The sequence below is a fragment of the Equus przewalskii genome, chromosome 9, assembly GCF_037783145.1.
Source record: "Equus przewalskii isolate Varuska chromosome 9, EquPr2, whole genome shotgun sequence".
Taxonomy (NCBI): Eukaryota; Metazoa; Chordata; class Mammalia; order Perissodactyla; family Equidae; genus Equus; species Equus przewalskii.
Window position 1 is genome coordinate 32,851,345 of NC_091839.1, and position 25,648 is coordinate 32,876,992.

Here is a 25,648-nt window from a genome sequence, read left to right on the forward strand (position 1 = left end):
CAGTCTTCAGCTACTGAAAAAACTTCAGCTCTATCCAGGCATCAAGCTGAAATTGAGCAACAGAAAAAGCTGAGAACATTAATTATGAACTTTAATTTCATGGAAGCCGAACTCAGAAGGACAAGAGAATTTTATTTTTACTTTAATTCCTTAAAAGTTTAAAGTTTGTGAACTGCAAGGGTATTAACTTTTCCCTGAAGATTCCACAGTTGGAAGGGAGTTACTACTCAAACTTGGAATAGCTCTATAATGTTGATATTTTATTACTAGAATATATTCCTATCACTTTACTTAACTGCAGAATCTCTATGTGGCTGGTTATAATTCTGAATGGGAAATAAAATGAGTAAATTTAAATCCTGTGAAAAGAATATCCTTAATTTTTTGTTTGATTTTGACAATTTTTTATTTTATTTTTTTAAATTAAACTTTTTATTGAGATAACTGTAGATTCAAATACAATTTTAAGAAATAAAACAGAGAGATTACTTGTATTCTTTACCTAGTTTCCTCCAATGGAAGTATCTGGCAAAACTATAGTACAATACCACAACCTGGCTGTTGACGCTGATAAAACCCACTGAAATTATTCAGAATTTTACTTCTACTTATGTATATGTTTAGTTCTATTCAAGTTAATCAAGTGTAGGTTTGTGTATCCACCACCCCAGTCAAGATACAGGACATTTTCATACCACAAAGATCCCTCATGGTGGCCTTTTAATAATCATACCCATCTTTCTCTTCTCCTCCTCAGCCCTTCTCCCCGCCAATGTCTAGCAATTACTAATCTGTTCTCCATCTTTATACTTTTGTCATTTCAAGAACAGTCCATAAATGGAATAATACAGTCTGTAAAATTTGAGATTGGTTTCTCACTCAGTTTAATTCCCTCAAGATTCATTCCAATTGCGCCAATAGCTTGTTCCTTTGTTTGCAGAGTAGTATTCCATGGTGTGGACATAGCAGTTTGTTGAACCATGCACCCACTGAAGGAAATCTGGGTTGCTTCTAGGTTTTGGCTATTAGAAATAAAGCTGCTATACATTTTCGTACAGGTTTTTGTGTCTACATAAATTTTCATTTCTTTGAGATTAAGTCCCAAAGAGTGCAATCACTGGATCATATGGTAGTTGCATGTTTAGGTTTTTAAGAAAGCAGCAAACGGTTTTCCAGAGTGGCTGCACCATTTTACATTTCCATCAGCAGTGCATGAGTGACCCATTCTCCACATCCTACCCCCTGCATCTGGTGCTGTCACTATATTTTAGCCATTCTGTTGGGAATAGATTATTTCAATGTAGTTTTAATTTGTATTTCTCTAATGGCTAATGATGTTGAATATTTTTTCATGTGTTTACTTGCCATCTGTATATCCTCTGATGAAATGTCTGTTCACGTCTTCTGCCCATTTTCTGATTGGACTGTCATCTTTACTGTTGAGTTTTGAGAGTTTTTTACATATTATAGATAGTAGTCCTTTGCTGGCTATGTGATGAGATTAATTTTAATTAATGTACTAGTCTGACCCATTTAAGAACCTTATAGGGGCAAACTTTAAATTACCTATCAGTAGGTATATCGCAGGAAGATTCTCAAAGCAAGAGTACTAAGTGTTGGGGCAAAGCTCCAGGTTGAATATTCTGTGAATTAATGGCCACAGTCTCACCTGACCACAGGCTCAATTGTTAAGCCCAATGAAAAAGAGATAAAAAGGTGAAGAATATTTGAAGAGAAACAAATCTTCCCCACTCCTCATGTTTTCTTCCATGTGCAGGGACCTCTACCAAGTAGCAACCCACTCCTGGCCTCTTATCACCTCCTTACTCATTCTTCTTCAGGGGAGGAGGAGTGAGCTAATTAATTGGTGTGCTCTGGAAGGAAAACTCAGCTCAGCCTGGCCCAGTCTCATGCCACTTCTTACAATGTACACATTCTGCTCTGCACTTCAAAGAAGTAAAACAACTGCCTTCCGTGGGGAGATACACTATAGCCCAGTGCTACCTGTGTTTGGGGTTCAGTATTAGGAAGCACACTTTCATGCAGGTAAAAGCTACATTCTTCACAGCTGTATCAATAATAAATAGTAATATTCTCATTTCCTATCTGTCTATTCTTTTGTGTTTTCAATTACTTCAGAACTCTTGTTGAAAAGATGGGTGTTATTTATTGCACCCCCTACTAACCTTAACATTAGAATTAAAAAGTGGGCAGGAATCCAACTAAAAATATACTAGGGGAGTTATTTTTTTATTAAGAACATCTGGGTGTATTTGTCACCAGATAAAAAATGATTGTTTAAATTTATACTTTAGGTATATATTTAACCCTAAATCTTAACACAAATTTGAAGTATCATCCAATCAAAAAGCATAATCTATATAAACAGATTAAAAAATATTTAATTACTATTATCTTTTGAGTTTAAGAACTGCAAAGTCCTAAAATCAAATTCACATTTTGATTTTCATATTTTTATTATAGTATAGTATTATATGTTATATAGTCAGTTATATATGTTATATAGTCAGTATTAGTTAGGTTCATATGGACCACATTCATGAACATTTCATTACTAAACAATCAAAAGAACTGGATATAAAGTTTTCTCATAACACAGACCTTGAGAAAGGATATCAAATCAATACTTTATAAATGTATACTTTTAAATATTAAAAAAGAATCATTTTAACATGTAAAAAAATTTATATGTGTTACCAATAAATATAATGTACTTTCACTATGCTCTGATATCACAGTAATAATGCTCTGATATCATAGAACAATAGTAAAGTCCATAAAAAACTTAATTATAACGTTATGAAATGTTTTAAGATGCAAACAAGACAGTTAAATATGCTACTCAATAAAATCTCATCTTTAGTCAATCCGAATTTATGATTCCCCCCATTTACCGTAACACATCACCCCCTCATATTATTTACATGAATCACTCTAGAAAAGAACATATATTGAAATTTAATTTTTCTGCAGAATCATGAATAGTTTAAAACACAGGGTCTTCAGATAAATTTAAAATAAATTATAGAGCTGAAAAGGTATTTTGGAGACTTTAATTCAAAACGAACATAAACAACTGTGTTACATACAAATTCACAACTCCCCTTACCTGGCTACACCAGCAGACAGCTCAGGTACTACCACCCTTCGACTCCAAGCGACAAGATCCCGCTCTGTGGCTATTTCACTTCTTGGTGCATTGCTGTGCATTTGCCGTACACCTTCAATTTGTCCACTGCGCCTTAGTCCTACATTTGGTGGTGAATGAACCTCTGAGGTAGAACTTACAGAGCCTAAGTGAAAAAATTAACGTAAGTTCTATTTAGAGACACTTCTCCATTAGCTCACGACGGAAAAAAAAGTCTATACTATTTTCCACATGAAACTTCATACTGTATAAATGACTAAAATACCAAATCAAGAACTACACTACAGGCAAAAGTTTAATAGAAATAAAACACGGTTCTTCAGTTGATTAGATAAGTTAATTAATCAAAACTATTGACTGTTAAGTCCCAAAGATGTAAAATCATTACTTGAAAAAAAAAAACGCTATGTATTTTTGGGAAAACTTTATAAGAAGAAAAACCAGACAAACTCAAGAACATTTATGGTTCATAAATGTGCTTTAACTTTTCTCTTAAAATTTAATAATATACAACAATAACAGTGATGAGATATTTGACAGTGTGGCTTTGAATATATTTTTTAAATTACGGAATAAATTGATTTTTAAAGTTTTTCTAAGTTCTACATGTTTATTACAGAAAATTTGGAAGAATACATATATTAAAAAACTCATTACCTACAGCTTGAAACCTTATATTATGAACATTTTCACAGGTCATAAATACTCTTCAAAAACATGATCAGTTTGGCAGCCTAATATTTTATGCATGTACCATAATTTGTTTAAATGCTTTTCTACTGTTGGGAGATTTCGACTGTTCCAGTTTAATATTTCACTTAAGAGAATCACTGCTTACCTCTACTTAAACGGCTGGTATTACTGATACCTGCTTCACCAGAACGTCTCAGGTCTTGCTCCTGTTGTAGTCTTTGAATCATGCTGTCCAGTGGGCTTATCTCCTGGTTTGCTTGCTGACTTAAAACTTGGTTCAGTCCTATGTAATACCAAGCAAAATGCTAAGGATACTGTAGTCAACTATTCAAATCATTTTACTCATTAACTTGACTGTGAGTCCAGAATTAAATATAAATATTGCTTGCGTAAAAGACCTAAAATGATCAACTATAAATGATGAGAGTCAAAAAAGGGAAACATGCCCCGCCAATCTTAATTTGTTAAAAATAACAATAGTGATGATGATCCCTAACTTTTACTAACTGTTCACCATGATTCCGGCACTTATTTAAGCCTCACAATAACTCAATTAGGTATATATTATTAACTCTATTTTACAGATGAGAAAACCAACATAACTACTCAAAGTCATATATTAGTAAGTGACAAAAGTAGGATTTCATTTTAGATCACAGTTTTTTTAATAAAGGCAAATGTGACTACCACCCATCCTATCAAAGAACTTAACTGCTTCATTTATTCAACAAATTCTCAAGTGTCTACTATGTGTTAGAAACTACGCCAAGGAATGGAGGATTTAGTGGTGAATAAGAGACATCAAGGTCCCCGATCTTCAGGGATCTAACACTCTAACATCTAACTGAATAAACCAATACATAAAAGCAGATTGTGAAAAATGCTGTTAAAATAAAAATGATGATGAGAAAGAGAAAATGGGGAAGGAAGAGAGACGGTGAATCAGAAAAGTGAAAAAAACCCTCCTTGAGAAGGCAGCATTTGAGCTAAGAATTAGTCATCCATGTAAAGACCTAGAAAACAAACACTCCAGATAGAAGGCAAGAGTTGGTACAAAGGCTCTGAGCTAGGAAGGAACCTGGTGTGTTTTAACCCATCCTACTTTTCCAGCATCAACTCTCATTCGTCCCAGTCACATGGAATTACTTGACTCTCCTCCCTTCCTATTAGTATAAACACCTTTAAGCTCTGGAGCTTTTGACCACAACACTCCCAATTCAAGTATAAATGTGATAAATATTAACGTATCCTTCAAGCACCAACTGAAAATGGCACCTCCATGGTATTTCCTCCGTGAAATATTTCCAGACTACCCCTGAAAGAATTAGCTGCTATCTTCTTTTACTTCCTCAAACAATATCCAGTAGTCCTCCCCTATCTTCAGTTTTGCTTTCTGAAGTTTCAATTACCTGCGATAAACTGCGGTTCAAAGGTATTAAGGGGAAAATTCCAGAAAGAAAAACTCCTAAGTTTTAAATTGCACGCCGTTCTGAGCAGTGTGATGAAATCTTGCACCATCCTGCTCTGTCCTGCCCTGGACATGAATCATCCCCTTGTCCAGCATATCCAGACTGTATAGGCTACCTGTTCGTTAGTCACTTAGTAGCCATCTCGGTTATCAGATCGACTGTTGTGGTATGGCAGTGCTTATGTTCAAGTAACCCTTATTTTACTTAATAATGGCCTCAAAGGATCATTAATCTTTTACTACACCTAATTTATAAGTTAAACTTTATCATAGGTATGTATGAATAGGAAAAAACATAACACATATAAGGTTTGGTACTATTCACAGTTTTAGGCATCTGCTGGGGGGTCTTGGAACGTATCTGTCGCAGATAAGAGGAGACTACTGTATACATGGTCTTGGTACTCAGCCCAACACAGAAGGGAAGCACACTACTTAGTTCCTCCAAAGCATGGATTGTCTTAATTACCTTAATATTCTAATTCTAAATCTTAGCACAAAGCCAGGCATATAAAAATGTTCAATCCTGCTGAATGAATTAAAAAATGTCTAAAAGTTATCAGACATATGAAAGCACTGCCATGAGAGCAGAGAAGGGAGAAATTAATATCAGGTGTGTGAGTATATAAGAGGATTTGATGAGATCAGACTTTTAAAGTGGGCTGGGAAGAGCAGATACAAAGGATATTCTCAAATGAAGGAGTGGTAATAGGAAGGAAGGTGTAAGGAAAAGGGAAATTAAGCACATAATGTTATTTCATTTTATAAGAGAAAACTAAAATTAAATGGGATAAAATAACTTGTCCAAGATCACGAAGCCAGAAAGTGGTAAAAGTAGACAGAGGTAAAAGTTGTTGCCTGTGCATGCTTCTTTCCCAGTATGTCGCTGGGAAAACATCTCATATTTGAACACTGATGAGTAGTATGATGTAGAACAAGTTTACAACTGAGGAAGTACATTTAAAGTGTACTGTTCAGTGTAAATATAACAAAACTGCATTCATGTCACCTTATTATTATAATAGCCATCATCTATTTTTATCTAACTCTAAGGGATTTCCCCAAATAAATTTTATTATAGATCTGAATTTGCAAATAGAAATACAGGTTAGAAATGATGCTGAAGTTCTTTCAAAAAGTATTATTTCGTGTTCTATTTTTATACTCGATAAGTCTAAAATAATGAAAAAAATGATGTTTACCCTGAATTCTGTGACCTAGAACATTTAAAAATTCTGTGACTCACTCTGAACCTGTAACTATTGCTACAGATTCTCTTGTGGCCCTGTACTAATAACTGGCATCTATTTCATTTTCAAGCTCAAGTCTACTTCTTCACCGTAAGGGCAGCTAAGTATGGAAGAAAGAACAATGGACTTGGAGTCAGAGCTGGGTTTGAGTCCCTGTGATTCTACCTACTTTAACTTGAACAAGCCATAACGTTAAACTTCCATCTTCTCAACTTCTAGCTTTGGGATACCACAGATAGAAAGATGAAATGACATATTACTTATAAAAGCCTTTTATAAACTGTTAAATGGCAGAAAAAGTAATAATCACAACTAAGTGGCACTGATATCTTAACAAGTGAAATCTTTCCTTATTTCCTTGTGCCTGAAATCTCAGCCAAGGTATCTATTTTGAGACCTGGGCAAGATCTGCTTCTCGCCAATTTCCCTCTAAGAGAATGGAAGACATTTATCTTTATTTCAGTCTTATGACCAAGACTTCTAACAATTAAGACTTCTCTAATCTGAATGCCTGCCTAGACTTCTTGAATATTATGTGTTCAAGGATTCTTTGAGTTCATGCTGTGTCCACATACCGAGATATTTTAGTTTCATGCCCCACAGATATTCAGGTCTGCTGGACTGCACTACTCTACAAGCAGCAGCAGGGACTACTGCTCTAACGCTGCTCCTCGCCTCCACCCCGGGCAGGCCTGTCTACTTCCAACAGCAGCAGGGACTACTGCTCTAACGGTGCCCCTCGCCTCCACCCTGGGCAGGCCTGTCTACAGCAGCCCTTCCTATCCGCTATGTCCATCTTCACTGCAATTTCATGACCAGTCCTTTAAGAAAAATAAAGGGTGGGTTCTCTATAATGCAATGAGACTGATTTTTACTGTGCTGTTTACAGAATCTAAATTCATTATTTAAAAGTTACTTATTACATATTCTATCCTATGTGTGTCCATTATATCTAAGTTTTGTCCATTATGCTAAAGTCCAGAACTTAAAACATTTTTATAAACATTTTTCTAGTCTAAAATATAACAGAAAGATTCACAATTGCAAAACTAGCTTAACCTTCTTTATGGACTCTCTCAGTTACTTTCACTTAATAAATTAGTGCTACATTTCTTGTCCAAAGTTGGTAAAAAGGGGTAAGGAGGAGTCTGTAAACCTTGTTTCCATCTAAACTTTCATTCAATTCTTGAACTAATTTGACTTTCACCCTCCATTACTTCACTAAAACAGATCTCAACACTTTTCATTCCTATCTTTCTTATAAACTTCTAAAAGTTGATCACTTCTTAAATTAATAATCAATGTGAATAGGCTGTTGAATCTCATTTTCTCTCTCACGTTATACTGTTAGTCTCTTTAATAACATTTATCACAATTTTTAACTATGTATTTGTTTATAACTGTGTCTATGAATCCACCTCACTCCACAGGTTAGTAGGTATCAGAGACTGAGAAGATTTTCAATATATGCTGTTGAACGAATAAACAAATGAACTGACCCACCTCATACCAAATACAGGAAGGTATCCTGTTAGTCCCTAGAGGCTATAAATTGATACAGACCAAAATCACTGCCTTAAATCTTCAATGTTCCTTAACTACCTTGTAATATTTAAGCATTATTCAAAGAACAAAGAGAAGTATGAAAAAACTATTTTACTTCTCATTTGTTCAAAATAATTAAAAACAAAATAGCAATTTTATAAGACTTGAGTAGTAAAAGAAAAATTTGGTTGAATATGAAAAAAAGCATGTACCTGAGGAAGTTACTCCCATCTGAGGAATGAGTTGCTCCTCCCTGCAATTTTCACGACCAGGAACTAATCTCTGATATCTTGATGGATGAGGGTTACCATCAACATCAACCAAAAAAGGGGGAGGCATGAGATGAGGCGCTTGCTGAGTCTGTTCATCTAATACAAAATTGTTGGCATCACGGATAAGGGGCCGATAATCACTATGAAAGAACATCTGATCTGCTATCTGTAAAAAGACAGGTCCATGAAAGATCAAAAAATAAAAATTTATTGTTATAAATTTCTAATGGAAGGCAAACATTTTAATATAAATCATGGTAGTAAAGCAAAACATAAAAGAATATTGTCTTGAACTAATTGTAAATAAATCTTTATATTTTCTACTTTAAACTTTATGATCAGGAAAGTAGCTGCTTTGAATTTTCTCTGCAAGAAGGAAGAGATTGTATACATAAAAACCTCACATTAAAAATAAATTACATAATTTCAAATTAAATCATAAAATCAAATCTAAGTAGAAATCATTCAGTGGTACTATTACTTTCACAGAGTTACCATGCTTTATTTTTTAAAATTATTAAATATGATAATTATTTGTTTTAGCATTTTGCAAAGAGAAATCATGCAATGAATTTAGTCTTTGAATTAAGCTCTTTAATGAAATCACTTATACAATTTAAGAAAATCTTAAACAAAGAGGAAGATCGGCAAGAGATGTTAACTCAGAGCAAATCTTTCCTAGCAAAAAAAAAATTGAAGGAAAAAAGAAAAAGAAAATCTTTAAGTATACAGTAAGCATGGTTTATATAATATAAAAAGATAACATGACATGACTTTCCAAGAGTTAAGCATTTTCTCTAAAATTTTTGAAATAATATAAAATTATTAATTTGAACTCAAGCTTGATACATCTGTAATTTCAAAATATTATTGGTTAATTTGGAATTTCTTAAATGAATCTATGAACTATTCAGTTTTTACTATGATTATCTTTTATACCACTCTACCGCAAATAAGAATGTAAGTCTTTTAGTCACTAATCTTAGTGTCTTTAATACTTAAAAACATCAGTAGCTACCATCAGGAGGCTATACATTTTTGAGAACCACATGAAAACCATAGATTTGTACCCCACATAAATGAATATCATTCAGTAAATAAATAAAACATTTTACATATTTCAGAGTCCCTCTGTGGACAACATCTCCCCTCCCCAACTTAAGAACTGCAATCTAGATTGCTCTAGCATGCTAGGTAAAACGTTATGCCTTCTGAAATATAAAGATTAAATAAGATCTAATTACTATCTAATGTCCATTACAGAAAAGAGATTTAACAACTGTGTTCGCCCTCCTCTCCAGAACATAAGTCTCCAGACTATTTAAAACACGATTCTTCAAGCTTTATGCTGAAGTACAAATGATTTTCACCCTCTTCCAAAAATATACAACCCCTAAACATCCATGGATTAAAAAGAAAAAAGCCTAAGAAGATACATGGTCATCATATTTTACCTTGTCATATTTGCTACTGGAGCCAAAGCCAAAAATTAAAAGATGTCCATGAGAGTCTGTGCATGCAAAATGCTGACCGTCAGGAGAGCATTTGCAGTCGAACACTGCACCATGTCCTTGGCCTTCAATCTGAAATGTATTTAACCAACAATCAGAAAACTGCCATTAAAATATAAAGAATTGGTCACTACTGTTACTAAAATTTTATGATAAAAGATATGTAAGTACACAAAAGATGTATAAGTATACATGAAGTGAAGAGTAAGTATAACACACAGTACAGTAATTGTGAATATTCAAGAAAAGTGCCAGATTAACAGCCTTGAAAAACAAAGTGTTCTCTTCATCCACAGACCAGACACAATCCAGGAAACAAAACACCAACAATTTCCCCCACCCATAGAATTCTGCTTCTTGTCTTTAATGCAGATTTAAAATGTAACTGCATCTTACATTCCTTCTTATCGGCATTTAATCAAGCCCCTTCAGCAAAGGCTGACATGTGTAGTAACTATAGTGATATTTTTCTAATTCTTGGAAGTAGTAGCCAGAGATCACTGCTCACAAGACACTGAATTTTTTTCCTTTTGGTAATAATTCCCTTGATGGTCTGACTCATCTTTTAAATGGTGAATTTCAAAGGTTAAAGAAAAGGTTTTTTTTACCTGATAATTGTTTTCTGTTTTCCAGTTCCATTAATCCAGAACGAATGGGTTTCTCCCTGCAACCTGTCAATCAAACAGAGGTGGCCAATCACCACTCTGAATTTTTTTGCTCTCAGTGCTTCTTCAGACTACGTTCCAGTTGAAAACTTCTTTAGCAGTGCTCTGAAAGAGGTAAAAATTCTACCCTATCTAAAGCACATCTAGGGACTGAATTTCAGAAAACAACTAAAATAGGGAGTTGACTCCCTAACAAATAACAACTAAGGATGATTTTCAACAAATGCGATTGGATTTCTGGATTAGCAGAATCGGAACATACACACATTATCAGGTAAGAAACACCTCCTCTCAGTTCCGGTATCCACTGATCTAGAACAAACTGAATTTTATTAGTTATTCCAATATCCCAGGAAATGCTTGGAAAAGAGAGAAGTGGTACTTTTCTTTCTTCCGTGATAAAAATATGGCATAGGGATGGACGTGCAGTTCACCAAATACAGAAGTGAAATTAAAATTAGAAGAATCATCTCAAGGAAAGTTTGCGTTTGGTCAAAAGAGAAAGTATCACTCTAAAAGTATCAGCCTAAAAGTATCACTTAGGCTCCACCTAAGAAGTTTATATAATACCACAAATGAGATTGCCTCAAGAAGAAAACTAGTTTTTATGTTAGCTTGTTGAAAAGAAGGAATGAGCACACTGGTGTTTATAACTGCTGCTTTGGATGGTGATAATTATGGAAAAGAAATAAGAACAAGTTTTCTTAAAACTTAATCACATGAAAGAAAATATACTTAAACATTTATCAGAAAAAGAAAATGAATTGTAAATGAAACAGGATCATTTCTTGGTCGTGAAGAAAACTGGAAGATAAGACAGCAGAGGAAGGGAATTGATTCCAAGTCTACTTTAAAATGATTCGAAAACAACAAAGAATAGAACTACTTTTCCAGATTAACATAAGGGTATTACCAGCTTAGTATTTGTCAAAAAATTAAAGACTACAAGTAAAAATGTCAGGATTCAATGTTTTCTAGGCAAATAAAAACTACAAGTATTGTTATAAATAAGTAGAATTTTACATCAAAATTCAAGACTAAAGAACTGAAATTGCCTTGGCCACGTGTTGTTAGATGTTTCATTTATCTCAGTTCACTCAAAATTTTACAAAAAACAAGAGAAAACAAGAAAGGAACTACTTTAAATGCTTTCAGAACCGTACTAGAGTAAATCATGCATTGCTTAATGACAGGGATATGTTCTGAGAAACACGTCCTTAGGTGATTTGGTCGTGCTAACATCAGAGTGCACTTACACAAACCTACATGGTATAGCCTACTACACACCTAGGCTATATGATACTAATCTTATGGGACCACCATCATATATGTGGTTCATCATTTAACCAAACATCATTTTTGTGAAGTGGAATGTTGAATAATTAAAGGAGACAGAGGAATGAGGCCTAGGTAAGACCTGAGAGACCAGAGCTCTTCTCCAGGAATGGGCACATCACCTAACCTCTGCGAAATGATAGAGATAATTTAACTGAACACTAGAGTCCCACACAGTTCCAAAATCCTAACATCTGATATTCAGAAGGCTTTTCGAAAGAGCTGGACAAATCTGAAAAGGAAGTATGCTAAAAGCACTAGAATGCAGACTAAAATTACCGGGTCTACATTACATCCATCATGAGGAACATATATACAGCTGAATTCGAGAAGTATGTAGCCCTAGAGGAACTCAGCACAAATCAGGAAGGTTAAAAATATGGGCTATCCTAAACAAAACCATCCTCTTACGGAATTATTCCAAGTCTATGACCAGGGTCAGTTTTTTTGGTCCCATTCATTTTTCGAAATATACCACTGATTAGAAGGGAGCATCTTACCTAGAAAATGCTCCACAATTTAAAATTATGAATCTCTTGAGATACCTCAAGAATTTTATGAGATAGACTCATCCCAAGAATAAAACAGCTGAGAAATTGAATTTATGCTAAGAAATAGCCTTAAAAAGTCCTTCCCTATGTATAAAGAATCTTTACAGTTTATCAATCTGGGGGAAAAAACTTAATTAAGAATGTACACTAGATATTGAAGACAGACACTGTCATACATATGATTAAGATATGCTTTGGCCACCTTCTAATTATTATGATACAGTGTTTAGTGTGAACAAACTATCTTACAGGAAGCTATCCAAACTCCAGGAGTCCAGGTGTCATCAAATTACTTTAGAAGATCATTACTGAATAAATGTTTCCTTTAACATTGAAAATTAATTTATGGTAACATTATTACATAAGAATTAGCTATTTAAAATAAGCGATGCCAAGATAAACATAAATAAAAAAGAAGACTGCTGTAATTGTCTTGATTATACCAGTAGATATATAAAAGTGACTTTGAAGAATCAGCTCTAATTTTCATCAAAATATATAGGGGGGTGGGCACAAAGAGTGAAGGGGTGCACCTACAACACGACTGACAAACAATAATGTAGTACAACTGAAATTTCACAAGGTTGTAAACTATCATAAACTCAATAAAAATATATATATATTACCAAAATAAATAACTCTTCTTCAAATTGAGTAGCATTTTGTTCAGAACGTTCACCCATGTTCTGATTTCTCTGAGGGCAGCAATTACATTTATCAAGTTCTCCTTGAAATTTATCGTCCTCCTTCGGCCTCTCTGACATGATAGTACCATGGTGTCTTCCTAATACACTCTCCAGAGACTGTCATCTCTTGTCCATTCTGCTAAACATGACTATTTTTAAGCCCTCTACACTGCCCTCTCTACCTCCTTGAGGAGGTAAACACCACTCCACACGGAAGATTTTAACATTTCTTTCTCTCTACTCTGAGCCCCTCTAAGTATTCTATCTCCAAGTGCTGGCTGGCCATTTCCACGTAGGTAGCACAACAGTACATCACAAAAAGTATGTAAGAACGAACTAAAAACAAATCAGTCTTCATTCACATCTTTCATATTTCCATTAATATCACTGTTATTAAGATCGCCTAGGCTCAACACTCTCAACACATTCATTCAATCTTCTGTCACTCTCAGGCTCTAAACCTTTTATTAGTCACAAAACACCAACTCCCATATATTTTTTTCTTTCACAAATTTCCTACTACCTACTCCTGTAATTTTTCATTATGATTTCACTGATGAAAAGTGGTTCTCCTCCCACCTTTCCAGTTTCATACTTGAAATACTACTACTGGCAACAAAACTATTACTCTCTTAAGTTTCTGGAATACAAACATAAAGTAATTCATCAAAAATCCCACTACGTTAACTATTCTTTATGCTTACAAAATAATTTGAGGCCATCAACAATCTACCTCAACTTATGCTTTTGCAAATTCTATTTCACACGAACTTTCTAAACTACTCTATGAATATGTCTCAACATTTCTTACTTGGTTACTTATAATATTCCTCTTACTTAAAAAATTAGTTATCTTTCTCAATTGACTCAATTCTTATTTATCTTTCAAGGCAGAGTTCCAATTCTTCACACCCTCAACACCACTTTCTCTGACTATCCACTCTGAAGTGATCCCTACATCTTTAGATAGCAATTATTTTTTCTCATATGCCATGCTACTATTTGAAACTATTTATTAATACTTATCTTTTCAGGTGTATCTCATCTCCCCAACTTAACTGCAAGTTGGCTAAAAACAAGGATCATGTCTAACTCTTCCTGGTGGTCCCCATATTTTGTGCATCAGCACAAAATAAGCACTCAGATATCTGCTAATAAAAATATCTTCACCTGTATGTTTACATTCTGCATAATTTTACATATTTTCCCTTATAACTATCAAATTCCAAATACTCTTGTGATAGTGACTCAAGGAACATGTCAAAGAATTACGACATAAAAGTAATTCACTAAACAGTGTGACAAGCTAGAGACAAACTCACACTCATGGCAACAAATTTTAACATCTGTCTTTGATACCAGGATATATGGTCATGTGCCAAATAATGACGTTTCAGTCAACGGCGGACAGCATACAGACCGTGGTTCCATAAGATGAGCACCTACAGCCTACGTGTATAGTAGACCATACCATCTAGGTTTGTGTAAGTACATGCTAAGATGTTCATATGACAAAATCACTTGACACATTTCTCAGAAGACATCCCCATTATTAAGCGATGCACGACTGGAGATGAGAAAAAAGACGGAATCTAAAGAACCCCAGAAACCTGAAAGAAAGTGACAATAACTAAAGTTTATAATCAGAAGATTGAAGGTAATTCCTTACCCAGAGAGGCTGAAACAAGGACTGGAAGCATCAAAGAATCCTTTTAACACACATGGTGCAGATATATGACAACTTGTTAGATGACAACAGATAGAGAATGAGATAGATGAAAGTAAGCAAGGAAGGAAGGAGAAAAAGAGAGAAAGAAAAAGAGAGAGATCTTGAAATCTTGATTCACAAGAGAACACAATATGAGATACCTATTTTAAGCTTCTCTTTCTACCTTTCCTAGATACATGCAGCCCAACTGTCCAAAACTAAAATAGAGGTCACACTGAGAACATGTTCATGTCAGAAGTAGGCATGTGCAAAAATTCTGAGTGGTGGATTGGCAGCCTCTGCTCGTTTGGAACGTTGCAAGGAGAAATACATTGTTCTGGATTAGTGGACACTGGAACATTTTTTAAAATCTCAAGTAAAAGAAAGGTTAACAATTATAAAAATAAGAAAAATTTAATTAAATAAATAAAAAGCGTTATTTGGAATTTACCCATGAAACAACAAAAGTAAAGCAAAAAATCAAATTCAGTAAAATCATGTTCTAGCAAGAGACATATTGTAGTCTTCAATTAAAATCAAAACCAGACAAGAGGCCACAAACTACAGTTTTGAATAACATTACAGAAACAGAAAGATATGGAGAGAGAGTCATAAACACAGCTGGAACAACAGATACAGAGAAAAGAGAGCAGGAAGGATAAAGCAAAAGTGCCAGAGATGTGAGGAGAGAGATGTAAGGTCTCCAAATCTCACTCCAAACATCTTCTATTTACTATCAACTAATCAAATGGCCTAGTACAAAGAAACCTGAAACTCTTTTTTTCTTATCCTTTGAAATTAAATATTTAATTAAACATGCAGTCAAAACTTAGCTATACTGTGATAATTTAAGGAAAAAAGCCTATAAAACAACTCTGTATTTAGAAACATTTATGGTTATATTAAACTTCTAAACTAGCCTCTTTCAGGGAATGGGACTATTACAAAAGCCCTCAACTTCACAGAGTCTGCACACATTTTCAAGTGATGCCTGGGAATAATTTATCTGCCTCTTAGCACTTAACTGGAGTTTAGAACAACTCTTTTCAAAACAAAGCTATAGTGATATTTACCTCCTGCCACTACCAAAGACAAAAATGTGGGTTTGCTAACCTATATGCAGATAGTTTGGAATGTTCTTAATATACACTATGTGCCGTCAACAAAATATCCAAATATACTTTTGCCCTGAATACTCAAGTTATAAGGACTGTTCAGCTGAAACATGAATAATTAACATAGTTTTTATAAAAATATAGATAAGTAAAGCTTAAGGCCTAGAATTTAGGTTTTTTTACAAAAAGAATTAAGTTGTCTTAAGTTCATAATCTTCTCTACAATATTCTCTTTAGCTTCTTTCTCTGATTCATAAAAATAACAAAAAAAGGCTCAAGATTTCTACTTTATATACTATGCTTTTCCAACAAATACTTTTAAAAAACTTGAAGCTTATTTTATTTTTAAAGATGAGACAAGAGGGGGGAGGAGGAGTACAATGAACATGTATTGTCTATGCCATTTCACACCACGTTCCATCATCTCACTTGTCATATACTTCTTATAAGTAACAAAACCAAACCCAACCCACAATCACTTTTATCACTTAGAGCCTCTATTAAGAGGAAAGCTAGCAATAAAAATAAGGAAAATAACTCCATCACTTTTTTTAGACAATACCACTAGCAAGTTGAGAATCTATTTATAAGATTTTAAAATGAAATAAATTAGGGGATTATATAAGCATACAAGGAATTAAATATCTTTATCTCAATTCTCAATCTCAAATCTTTTGTTTACAAATTTAAGTGGTCCTAAAGTAGAAGATTTTTAAAAGTCAAAGTCATGGCTTGATAACAGGATAAAAAGGAATTAGACTATTTATCTGAATGATGAATATCAGTACAATATTAAAATATTAATGTCTCATTTTAAAATTTATTAAATATATTAAAATCTAATTAATATATATCAAACATAGGCATTTAAAAAATTTCAACCTTTTACCTTTGAAAGCCTATGATACAAGATTATTTACTGCTTCTAAAATTTCAGAAAAGAATTTTAATTTCTGTAATAGGTAAGAAAAGTGTAGTAAAATTGGTGATTAATACAAAAATAATTATTTGTTACATGTTTTCATTACCTTTTGCAAAGGTATTTATAAATTTCAAGTGGAAAATTTAATTATCATAAAAAGAGGGGCCAATATTGAAGCAGTATTCTCAAAATATACTTGACAAAAATTTGTATCTTAGAGAAGTCATATATAAAATTTCTATTCTTTAATAAAACTCAGTTTACATTCCTTATTTCCAGGCCATAGGTTTAATGATGAATTTACTTATTCATGTTATAAGCTTTGACTTTAAAATACACACAAAACTACTTAATCAATACATCTAAACTTTCACTATTTCTAATCTAAAGACAGAGTATTCCACTAGAATTATTCATCCTTAAATCCTCCAAGGCACTCTAATAACTAGTCCCTCTAAATGGCACTCAAACCAATATTCACTAAATTGAACTTACGATTACTAGTACAATTTAATATCAGAGATTGAATTTGTACTCAATTAACTTTTATGGTATTTTAGTAATTCAAAAATTTAGTGATTAGCTACACAGAGCCAAATATTTCTAACTATAGCCAAAATTCAACATTCTTGATAGTGGACAGTGAACACAAGCTTCTACTTCTCCCACAAACTGTTTTTACTTTCTTAATAGCAATGCTGGATGCTTTATCTTCCATCTGCCCATAGATAAAGCAAACAATGAAATGAACAAAACAGTGAAAGGCAAAACGTGGGGCACTCAGATAACTTATAAAAATTAAGAGACAGGAAAAAATCATCAAGCTAAATTATAAGATCTCAAAAGATATACTCAGAGTTAATACCATTACGAAAACATTTTGCCCCTGGACATATCACTAACTGGGTATAGTTGCAAGTTAGCTGTGCAGTAACCAACCACAACTAGAGTCAGCATTAAGAACACTTTAGCAATGGACAAAAAATGTAAGTTTAACCCCCAAGTGACTGTATAATAGCTGTGTGACCTAGGTAAACCTGGGCAAAGCACTTCATCTCTGTATAGTATCTCCATTCATAAAACCAGTAATAGTAAAATCTACCCTGATTATATTACAAGGTATTCATGAGACCCAAAGGAGGTAATATGTACAAGTATTTCAGAAGCCATTAAATACCACACAAAAAGTTCAAGACAGGGGCCGGCCCAGCGGTGTAGCAGTTAGGTTCATGTGCTTCTGCTTCAGCAGCCCAAGTTTTGTGGATTCAGATCCTGGGTGCGGACCTACACTGCTCATTAAGCCATGCTGTGGCGGTGTCCAATATACAAAACAGAGGAAGATGGGCACAGATGTTAGCTCAGGGCCACTCTTCCTCAAGCAAAAAGAGGAGGATTAGCTACAGATGTTAGCTCAGGGCCACTCTTCCTAACCAAAAAAAAAAAAAAAAAAAAAAATTTTTAAAATAATTCAAGAGAGGGGCTGGCCCCGTGGCCGAGTGGTTAAGTTCGCGCGCTCCGCTGCAGGTGGCCCAGTGTTTCGTTGGTTCGAATCCTGGGTGCGGACATGGCACTGCTCATCAGACCACGCTGAGGCGGCATCCCACATGCCACAACTAGAAGGACCCACAACGAAGAATATACAACTATGTACCGGGGAGCTTTGGGGAGAAAAAGGAAAAAATAAAATCTTTAAAAAAAAAAATAAATAAATAATTCAAGAGAGTATTTTTATTTTAATGAAAGTAGCTCATTTTCTAGTTTTATAAATGCAAGATATATTTTTAAATCTTTTTAGTCTGTGCTTTGTTTTTCTCACAGTTTGAACATTCTATGGATACCATCCACTTCTACTTATTATGTAAGTTTGTTTCTTCTGCCCTTTAGAGACTTTTCTCTTATTTATAGAAAAACAGGAAAAATATCCTCATCTAAAACCTATTCAACAATAAATAATTTTTATGGAAATAATCTTACTTGATCCCTTAGCTAATTTCAAAGAGTATGCAATATAACATGGCTGACTTCAACTCCTGGTATACCACTACTGTGTAATGGTCTTAAGAGAAAATCACTTCAATCTCCAGGTGCTGCAATTTTTATATCTACTAATCAGATGGCATATTAGTGTGATCGACTTACCTGATGAGGAAAAATCCACCTTTATAACTTAAATGCCCTTTGAAAACATAAAATTACTAAATAAAGTCACTAATACATGTATAGGCCACAAATTGTTTTATTTTGAAGCTTAAAGACAAACTGAGGAATGACTAATTCCCTTATTTAAGAGAGATGTTCCAAAAGGAGCAAACCAGAAATACAAGGATAGAAAAAGAGACAAGGAAAAGTTCTTTACCAGTATATTTAAGGATTTGCTTTTAAAATAATCTCCTCTATACACATAATCACTAAGGAAATCCATCCATCACTAACAATTGTACCCAAATAATTAATAGTCTTATTAGAAAAATAAGAACCTGACAAGTCTCATTTTTTTTGGTCTGATATACAATAAGGCATATCCATACAGAAAGCAAAATAATCCTGACCACACACACTATTAATTGTATTGTTTTATGAATACTAAAAGTTTCTGTAATTGACTTCTTGAAAGATCTGAACACGCCAAAATAGTAAACACATTTTTCTTTTTGTTTTCTTTGTTGAAAGGTATCCCTGATATATAGGAAGTAGATTAAAAAATAGTGACTAGACACACAGCAGTATTTGAGGAGCTCTTTATACTTCACAGAGTGGCTAGACAGGAATGGAAACACTGCACAGTAAACTGTGTGTGATATTAAACCACTGAAATTCAAACAGCAAAATATGCTAAGAATCTATATAAGAAGCAAAATGTGGAGGGAAAGGGCTTAAACCAAAATAAATATCTAACATACTATAACTTGACAAAAGGCAAGAATGCCTGATTCTCAGGCTTTAATTTTAAGATGGGTGTATTTGAATCAAATTCTGTTGCACTAAAGGACTGCTAATGAAGTATAATAACATGATATAAATATTTATTTATAATTTCCTCACTATTTTCCAAACTTTTTTCTTATCTATACTGTATCTTCATCCTTGTGAGCTTCTCCAAGTTTCTCTGTTAAAATGATTTTAAAGACTAGTTATCACTAACTAAACTAGTTATTTTTATCACAATATACATTACTGTAATATGTACAACTTTCTTTTAAATTTAGCATCTAAATAAAAGTGTGGAATAAATAACTCTTTTTTGAAACAAAGTCAAAACGATGTCTGAATCAATTCTTAAACGGATTTCCTTTGTGATATGCAGAATACCTGTGTCAAGAAATCCCCAAATTTTTAACAGCTCTAAAATGAAGAGACTGATAATTACCATATTGAAATAAGACCGAATTTTGACTCCTCTTGCCAGATCCCACACTATCACATTTCCATCATGACCAGCAGAAAAGAGAACTCTTGGATCGAATGGGTGTGGCTCAAGAACAAATACTTCATCTTCGTGACCCTGAAACATTTTTGAAGTGGCAAAGAACTATAAGTATTAAAAAGGAAAGAAAAAGAAAATTCAAACACCAAAATGAAAACATTTCTAGAACTGGAGTTGTAAGAATTATTAAAGTGGCAAAAATCTTCAAATTAATCGATGCATAATAATGAAGCTGAGCTAGTATAACTGGCCAGGGCTTGGCTATCATTTGGGGAAACCTGAGGATACTACTGATGCAGCCCACATACTGAAAAACAGCAGAGATCCATATTTCCAAGTCAAACCCATTTAACTGCATTTTAAAATTATTCCCAATCTCCCACAAAGACCTGTTACCTATCTAGAAAGGAAGAGCTTTAAGCTAACATAAAAGCTTTATTCCTCAGTGAAAATACTCCATTCTAAAATCACCTTCAGTTATAACCCAATAAAAATTAGTCTTTTTTCTCACCATCAGGACATGAATTAGTTGACCAGTATAAGAATTCCAAACTTTCAGAGTCATGTTATTGACTGCAGTTATAACTGTACTGTCATGTCGATCCCATGCTACCATAGTTACTTTCATTTTTGTGACTTTATCTTCCATTCCTTGAAGGTTTTGGCTGAAAGTAGTGGAGGACAGTATTTGTTTACACTGATATTATTTATTAAAATACCAGTATGACAAAAACCTAAATGTATTTTCTATAATTTATATTTATATTTATTAACATAGATAACCATCACTTAACAGTAAGAATAGTTTCAATCAACAAATAATGATGGCAAAAATCACTGCAGTGATTCAGCAAACCCAAGATTCTAGCACTCCTAAGACCTTAGTAATAGAGGACCTTAAGTAAATATTGCTGCTTTAACTCTGTCTGAATCCAGGACCTCTGTGCCATGCTGCTCACTCTCCATCTTTTACTGCTGCTGTCATGCCCTGCTAACTGCTTTGTTCTCCCATCTGAGACTACTTCACACAAATAGAGAAAAACGATAAAATATTAAAACCAAAATTATACCACAACATCCCTCCATGACGGATGGAACATCATATGTTCCCCTTTCTGATAAAACTGGTAAAACTTACAACTATTCTCAGAGTACTATCAGGCCCTTAACAAAACTAAACTGAAAAAATACTTTAATGCAGATCTTCTCATATATGGCAAAATTCCTTTATAAAAATCAATGCTTTTCACCTCCAACAGCACCTCTAGTTATATAGAAAAGTAATCATTTTAACATGGATTCTGATATATGCTTTTATAAAGAGAGTCACATCAACTTGCAATACAGCATACTTTAAATGACTATCTAGACTGATGTAATATTTCAAACTGGATCTCTTACCCTGCTGGACGAGTAGCCATATCCAACAAAATACTCTTCCATTCTCTACGTTTAAACTGCCAAATACGCGCTGTCCCGTCACGACTCCCACTTACAAACCTGTATTAAAGGAGCCCACCCCCCAGAGAAAAATCAAAGGTGCTTTTATCAACATGGACTTCCCAGAGTTACGTTTTTAAAAATACTAAAAAAGACAGCAGTCATCTTTATGTACACAGCATTCTAATACAATAGAGATGACTCTATCAGATATTTTCTGCAAATATAAGAATTTCTGAAACTTTATGAGCTTCTAAAGTCCTATACACACAAATTCTAATGCGCTCAAAAGTAACATTCAAAAGTTATTCAATGCCAGTATTTACTACCTAGAAATAGAATTGATATTTTCCAACGGAAAAATACGGATTTTCTTCTCAGTATTGAAGAACTTGACTTGTTCTACACAAGGTGCTTAAAAATCACTTTTTTTCATTTTAAAATAAGAACATGGAAAAATTTACACAATGCCATCTAAGTTTATCACCAATAAACTGTTCTGCCTCAAATATTACACTGTGATACACTTCCAATCCTCTACTAAAAGTTTCCCTACACTTTGATATGTATACAAAATATACAGGATGGATAAAAGTCCCTATTATTAAAAGCAGCCAAATAAACTAACATTATTACAAACAAAACATAAAGACATGTTCACATATATGTGAAGGCTATATTCACTTTTCAGCATACTAGACAAGATTTTTATTTTAGGTGGGTAATTCATACACAATTCTAATTAAAACTGACTACAAGAATTGTCTATTTCATAATTTTAAAAATGGAATTTGACAAACAAAAATAATTATTTTACCTGTTACTAGTGTTGGAAAACTGGATACTGTCAACTTTGTCCTATATATAAACAGATAAACAAAGAAGAGGATCCTGAATACAAACTGTTAGACTCATTTAAATTGTACTCATCTAATTCTTTCACAAATACTTACAGTATGAAACTCCAATTCTGATATTTTCTCTGGCTGACCTGATCCAAAAAAATAAACCCTAATAATATGATCTGTGCTTCCTGTAGCCAGAAACATTCCACCTGAGGAACAATAGCAAACATTTATGAGTAAAACATTATTTCAAATCTCTGAAAATTAGGTAATAAAATGCAAGCAACATTACCATAATATATACTGAATGATTAATATTTTACTCTAAAACTATTGATATTTATCCAAAATATAATACACCTTACCTGAATTTAAGAAAGAAGTTTGCTAACATAGCTTTGACTAGGATCATTTTTCAATATTTACAGAAGTAAAGTTTTCCATTACAAATTATTTCACTAAGTGATTACATAATCTTCTATGTTCAAATTATCAGACACCTTCACTAGAAAATATGCCTTTGAACTCTGCTGAAATCCCTCTCTAGCCCCATTTCCCATCTGTTAAAACCCTAACAAACTTTTAGGGGCTAACTCCTTCACTAAGTTGTCTTTACAAACTTTTCAATCAAAAGAGCCTGCTCTCCTCTCACTCATTAAGACTTTGTCTTGTAGCACATACATTCTACTTGCATTACAGTTATTTGTATATGCAATTTACTTTCTCCTTGGAATCAATACTCTCCCAGTGTGTTGAAAACAGTGCTGTATATAATTGCATTCAAGTACTTTGAACACATGTATAGTGCCTGTATTTGTTATTACTACAAGGAAAACTGTCTTCATGGCAGTCGCAGTGGAAATCTAGAAGTTAGAAATTAAAGACACTTGGATACTAATACAGCAAAAATAAACTCAGGTCATCAGTCTGCAATCATTGATCTCAGGTACCACTGCTATCCTCAATTATGAAACGAAAACATAAAGTCAAACTGGAAAGGAATGTGGAAGGAACTGGTAATAGGAACATAGTAACTATTAAATCTACTTGTTTCATTTCATTTTCTCATCAATGCACTTCAAATCTCCAGATCATAATTTGTTTTAAGACGTTAATATCCATGCAAAACACTGCTGCATGAACTCAAATATAATTGGGATATTAGCATTGCTACACAGCTACCTTTTAAAGAGCAAATAGGAACAATTTGGAGCAAACTAATTAATAAAGATGTACAAATATCAATCAAGTTTATTTTACTTAGCCAGAGGATAACTCCAAAATTGATGAAAATATAAGACAGATTTAAAATATCTTTCTTCCTATGAGATAATGATGCAAATATTTATTCTGTAACAGAGTCAATTTTGGAACTATTTATTCTCTCCCACCAGAGCACTATGCGTCTTCTTAAAGAAAAATCTTAGTCATGTGAGTATATAAACTCTAGCAAAGCTGAAATATTTCTAAATTAATTTATGATCATCTCCCAGTATATGTATGAGAATATGATTTATATTACAACAGTAAATATTTTCCAAAATTTAATGTGTTCTATTAGGAGTTTTCTGACATGCAATTTTAAGTGAACCTTACAGAGAAAAAAAATCTTACCAGCACTAAAAGATGAACAGATCATTTGAACTCCAGGCCGAGGACGCTCTGTAAATTTTGCAGGTCTTGGACTACAATACAAAAAATAAAAAAATCAAAAATATTCCAAAGGGACTAACACCAGAAATCAGCTGTTTCAATAAATAATCATAGGACAAAATTAAGTAAGAAGCAATAGATGGCTCCCTTCCTAAAAACAAGTTTGAAATCATGTGTCATGATCAGCAGATCTTGTGGAAACTCTAGAGACAGATTTTGTGGAAGTTTCTGATTATACAACAATCCACACATGAAACAATCCCAAAGCCACTGTCACGTAAGACGTAGTTATTAGTCACACTCACTTCTAATCAAATTTAACTAACAGGTTCTCAGTTTTTCAGGCAGTAGTATAGCAATGCATAAATACATAAGGAAATAAGTCATCTGTAAACATGAACACACTAGCAAAATAGGTGCTGCCTCTGTGGCATACGTATGTACCATCAATAAGTAAACCTGTTCAATATTAGACATTGTTAATTAATCATCTCCCTCTGTTTACTTTCTGATGTGACAAAATATATCTTTTAAGACTCCAAAACGTAAGAATCTTACACTTATGCTAGTGGAAACCTGAAGACTGACTCTTATGTGAACTATAATGCTCATTCAAAGCAGTGATCTACAGAAAATAGGTCACTCTCAACTATATTCACATTAGTTCTATAATTGTGTTAGATTATAGGTCTTATATTAATACTACTGACACTAAATGTTTAATGTTACAATCAACCATATTAAAGAAAAATTATAGATTTTACATGATATTAGCTCCAATACACATACAATTTATTTATAATCTTTCAATACAGTGATTACATTTAAAGCCCTACTTAATATACATTTTCACCTAGTTTTTCTCAGAATTATTAGGGAAGAAAATTAAAAAATAATGAGAGTCTTCCACCAGAGTGCACTGCATAACTTTCACAATCCATAGCAATTGAACATAAGAGTGGTTTCAGTTTTGGGATCATTTAGGGAAAAAAAGTACAAAATATTTCTGATATATCAAGTGTATGTTCTGAACAATAAGAATAGTCTTTCTTGCTGATACAGAACAAAAAGTATTACTTAAAATTCTTAAAAATATTTTTGTAAATAAATTTCTAAAAATTGACATTTATAAAAATTTTTCTTAATATTCTCAGCCTCTAATAGAGTTGAACCTAATGGATACAGTTTACAGAAAGTTAAAACATTCTGAAAACCTAAACATTTATTCAGAGTAAAATTAAACTAATTGTAATTTAAGTAAATTAATCTGAAATTATAAAGTCAACTAAATGCACTACTTTCATTAATATCTTAAGGATTGTAGCTCTGCATTTTTGTTAATTTTTGGCACAATCATTCATAAATGCCATGCAACCATGTGACTCATAACCAGAAT

General features: G+C 33.3%; 1 protein-coding gene across 10 annotated transcripts in view; it reads right to left on the minus strand.

The window, feature by feature from the left end:
• The window catches only part of PHIP (pleckstrin homology domain interacting protein), a 127,073-nt gene that overhangs the window by 50,770 nt on the left and 50,655 nt on the right, over positions 1-25,648 (minus strand). For all 10 annotated transcript variants that reach the window (XM_070558999.1, XM_070559000.1, XM_070559001.1 and 7 more), the window contains 10 exons: positions 24,214-24,284; positions 22,708-22,808; positions 22,572-22,612; positions 21,716-21,814; positions 20,826-20,979; positions 20,258-20,392; positions 9,852-9,980; positions 8,338-8,563; positions 4,008-4,145; positions 3,131-3,314 (listed from right to left, as the gene is read on the minus strand). In XM_070558999.1, coding sequence (XP_070415100.1) covers positions 3,131-3,314; positions 4,008-4,145; positions 8,338-8,563; positions 9,852-9,980; positions 20,258-20,392; positions 20,826-20,979; positions 21,716-21,814; positions 22,572-22,612; positions 22,708-22,808; positions 24,214-24,284 — 1,278 coding nt within the window. The remainder of the gene's footprint in view (positions 1-3,130; positions 3,315-4,007; positions 4,146-8,337; positions 8,564-9,851; positions 9,981-20,257; positions 20,393-20,825; positions 20,980-21,715; positions 21,815-22,571; positions 22,613-22,707; positions 22,809-24,213; positions 24,285-25,648) is intronic.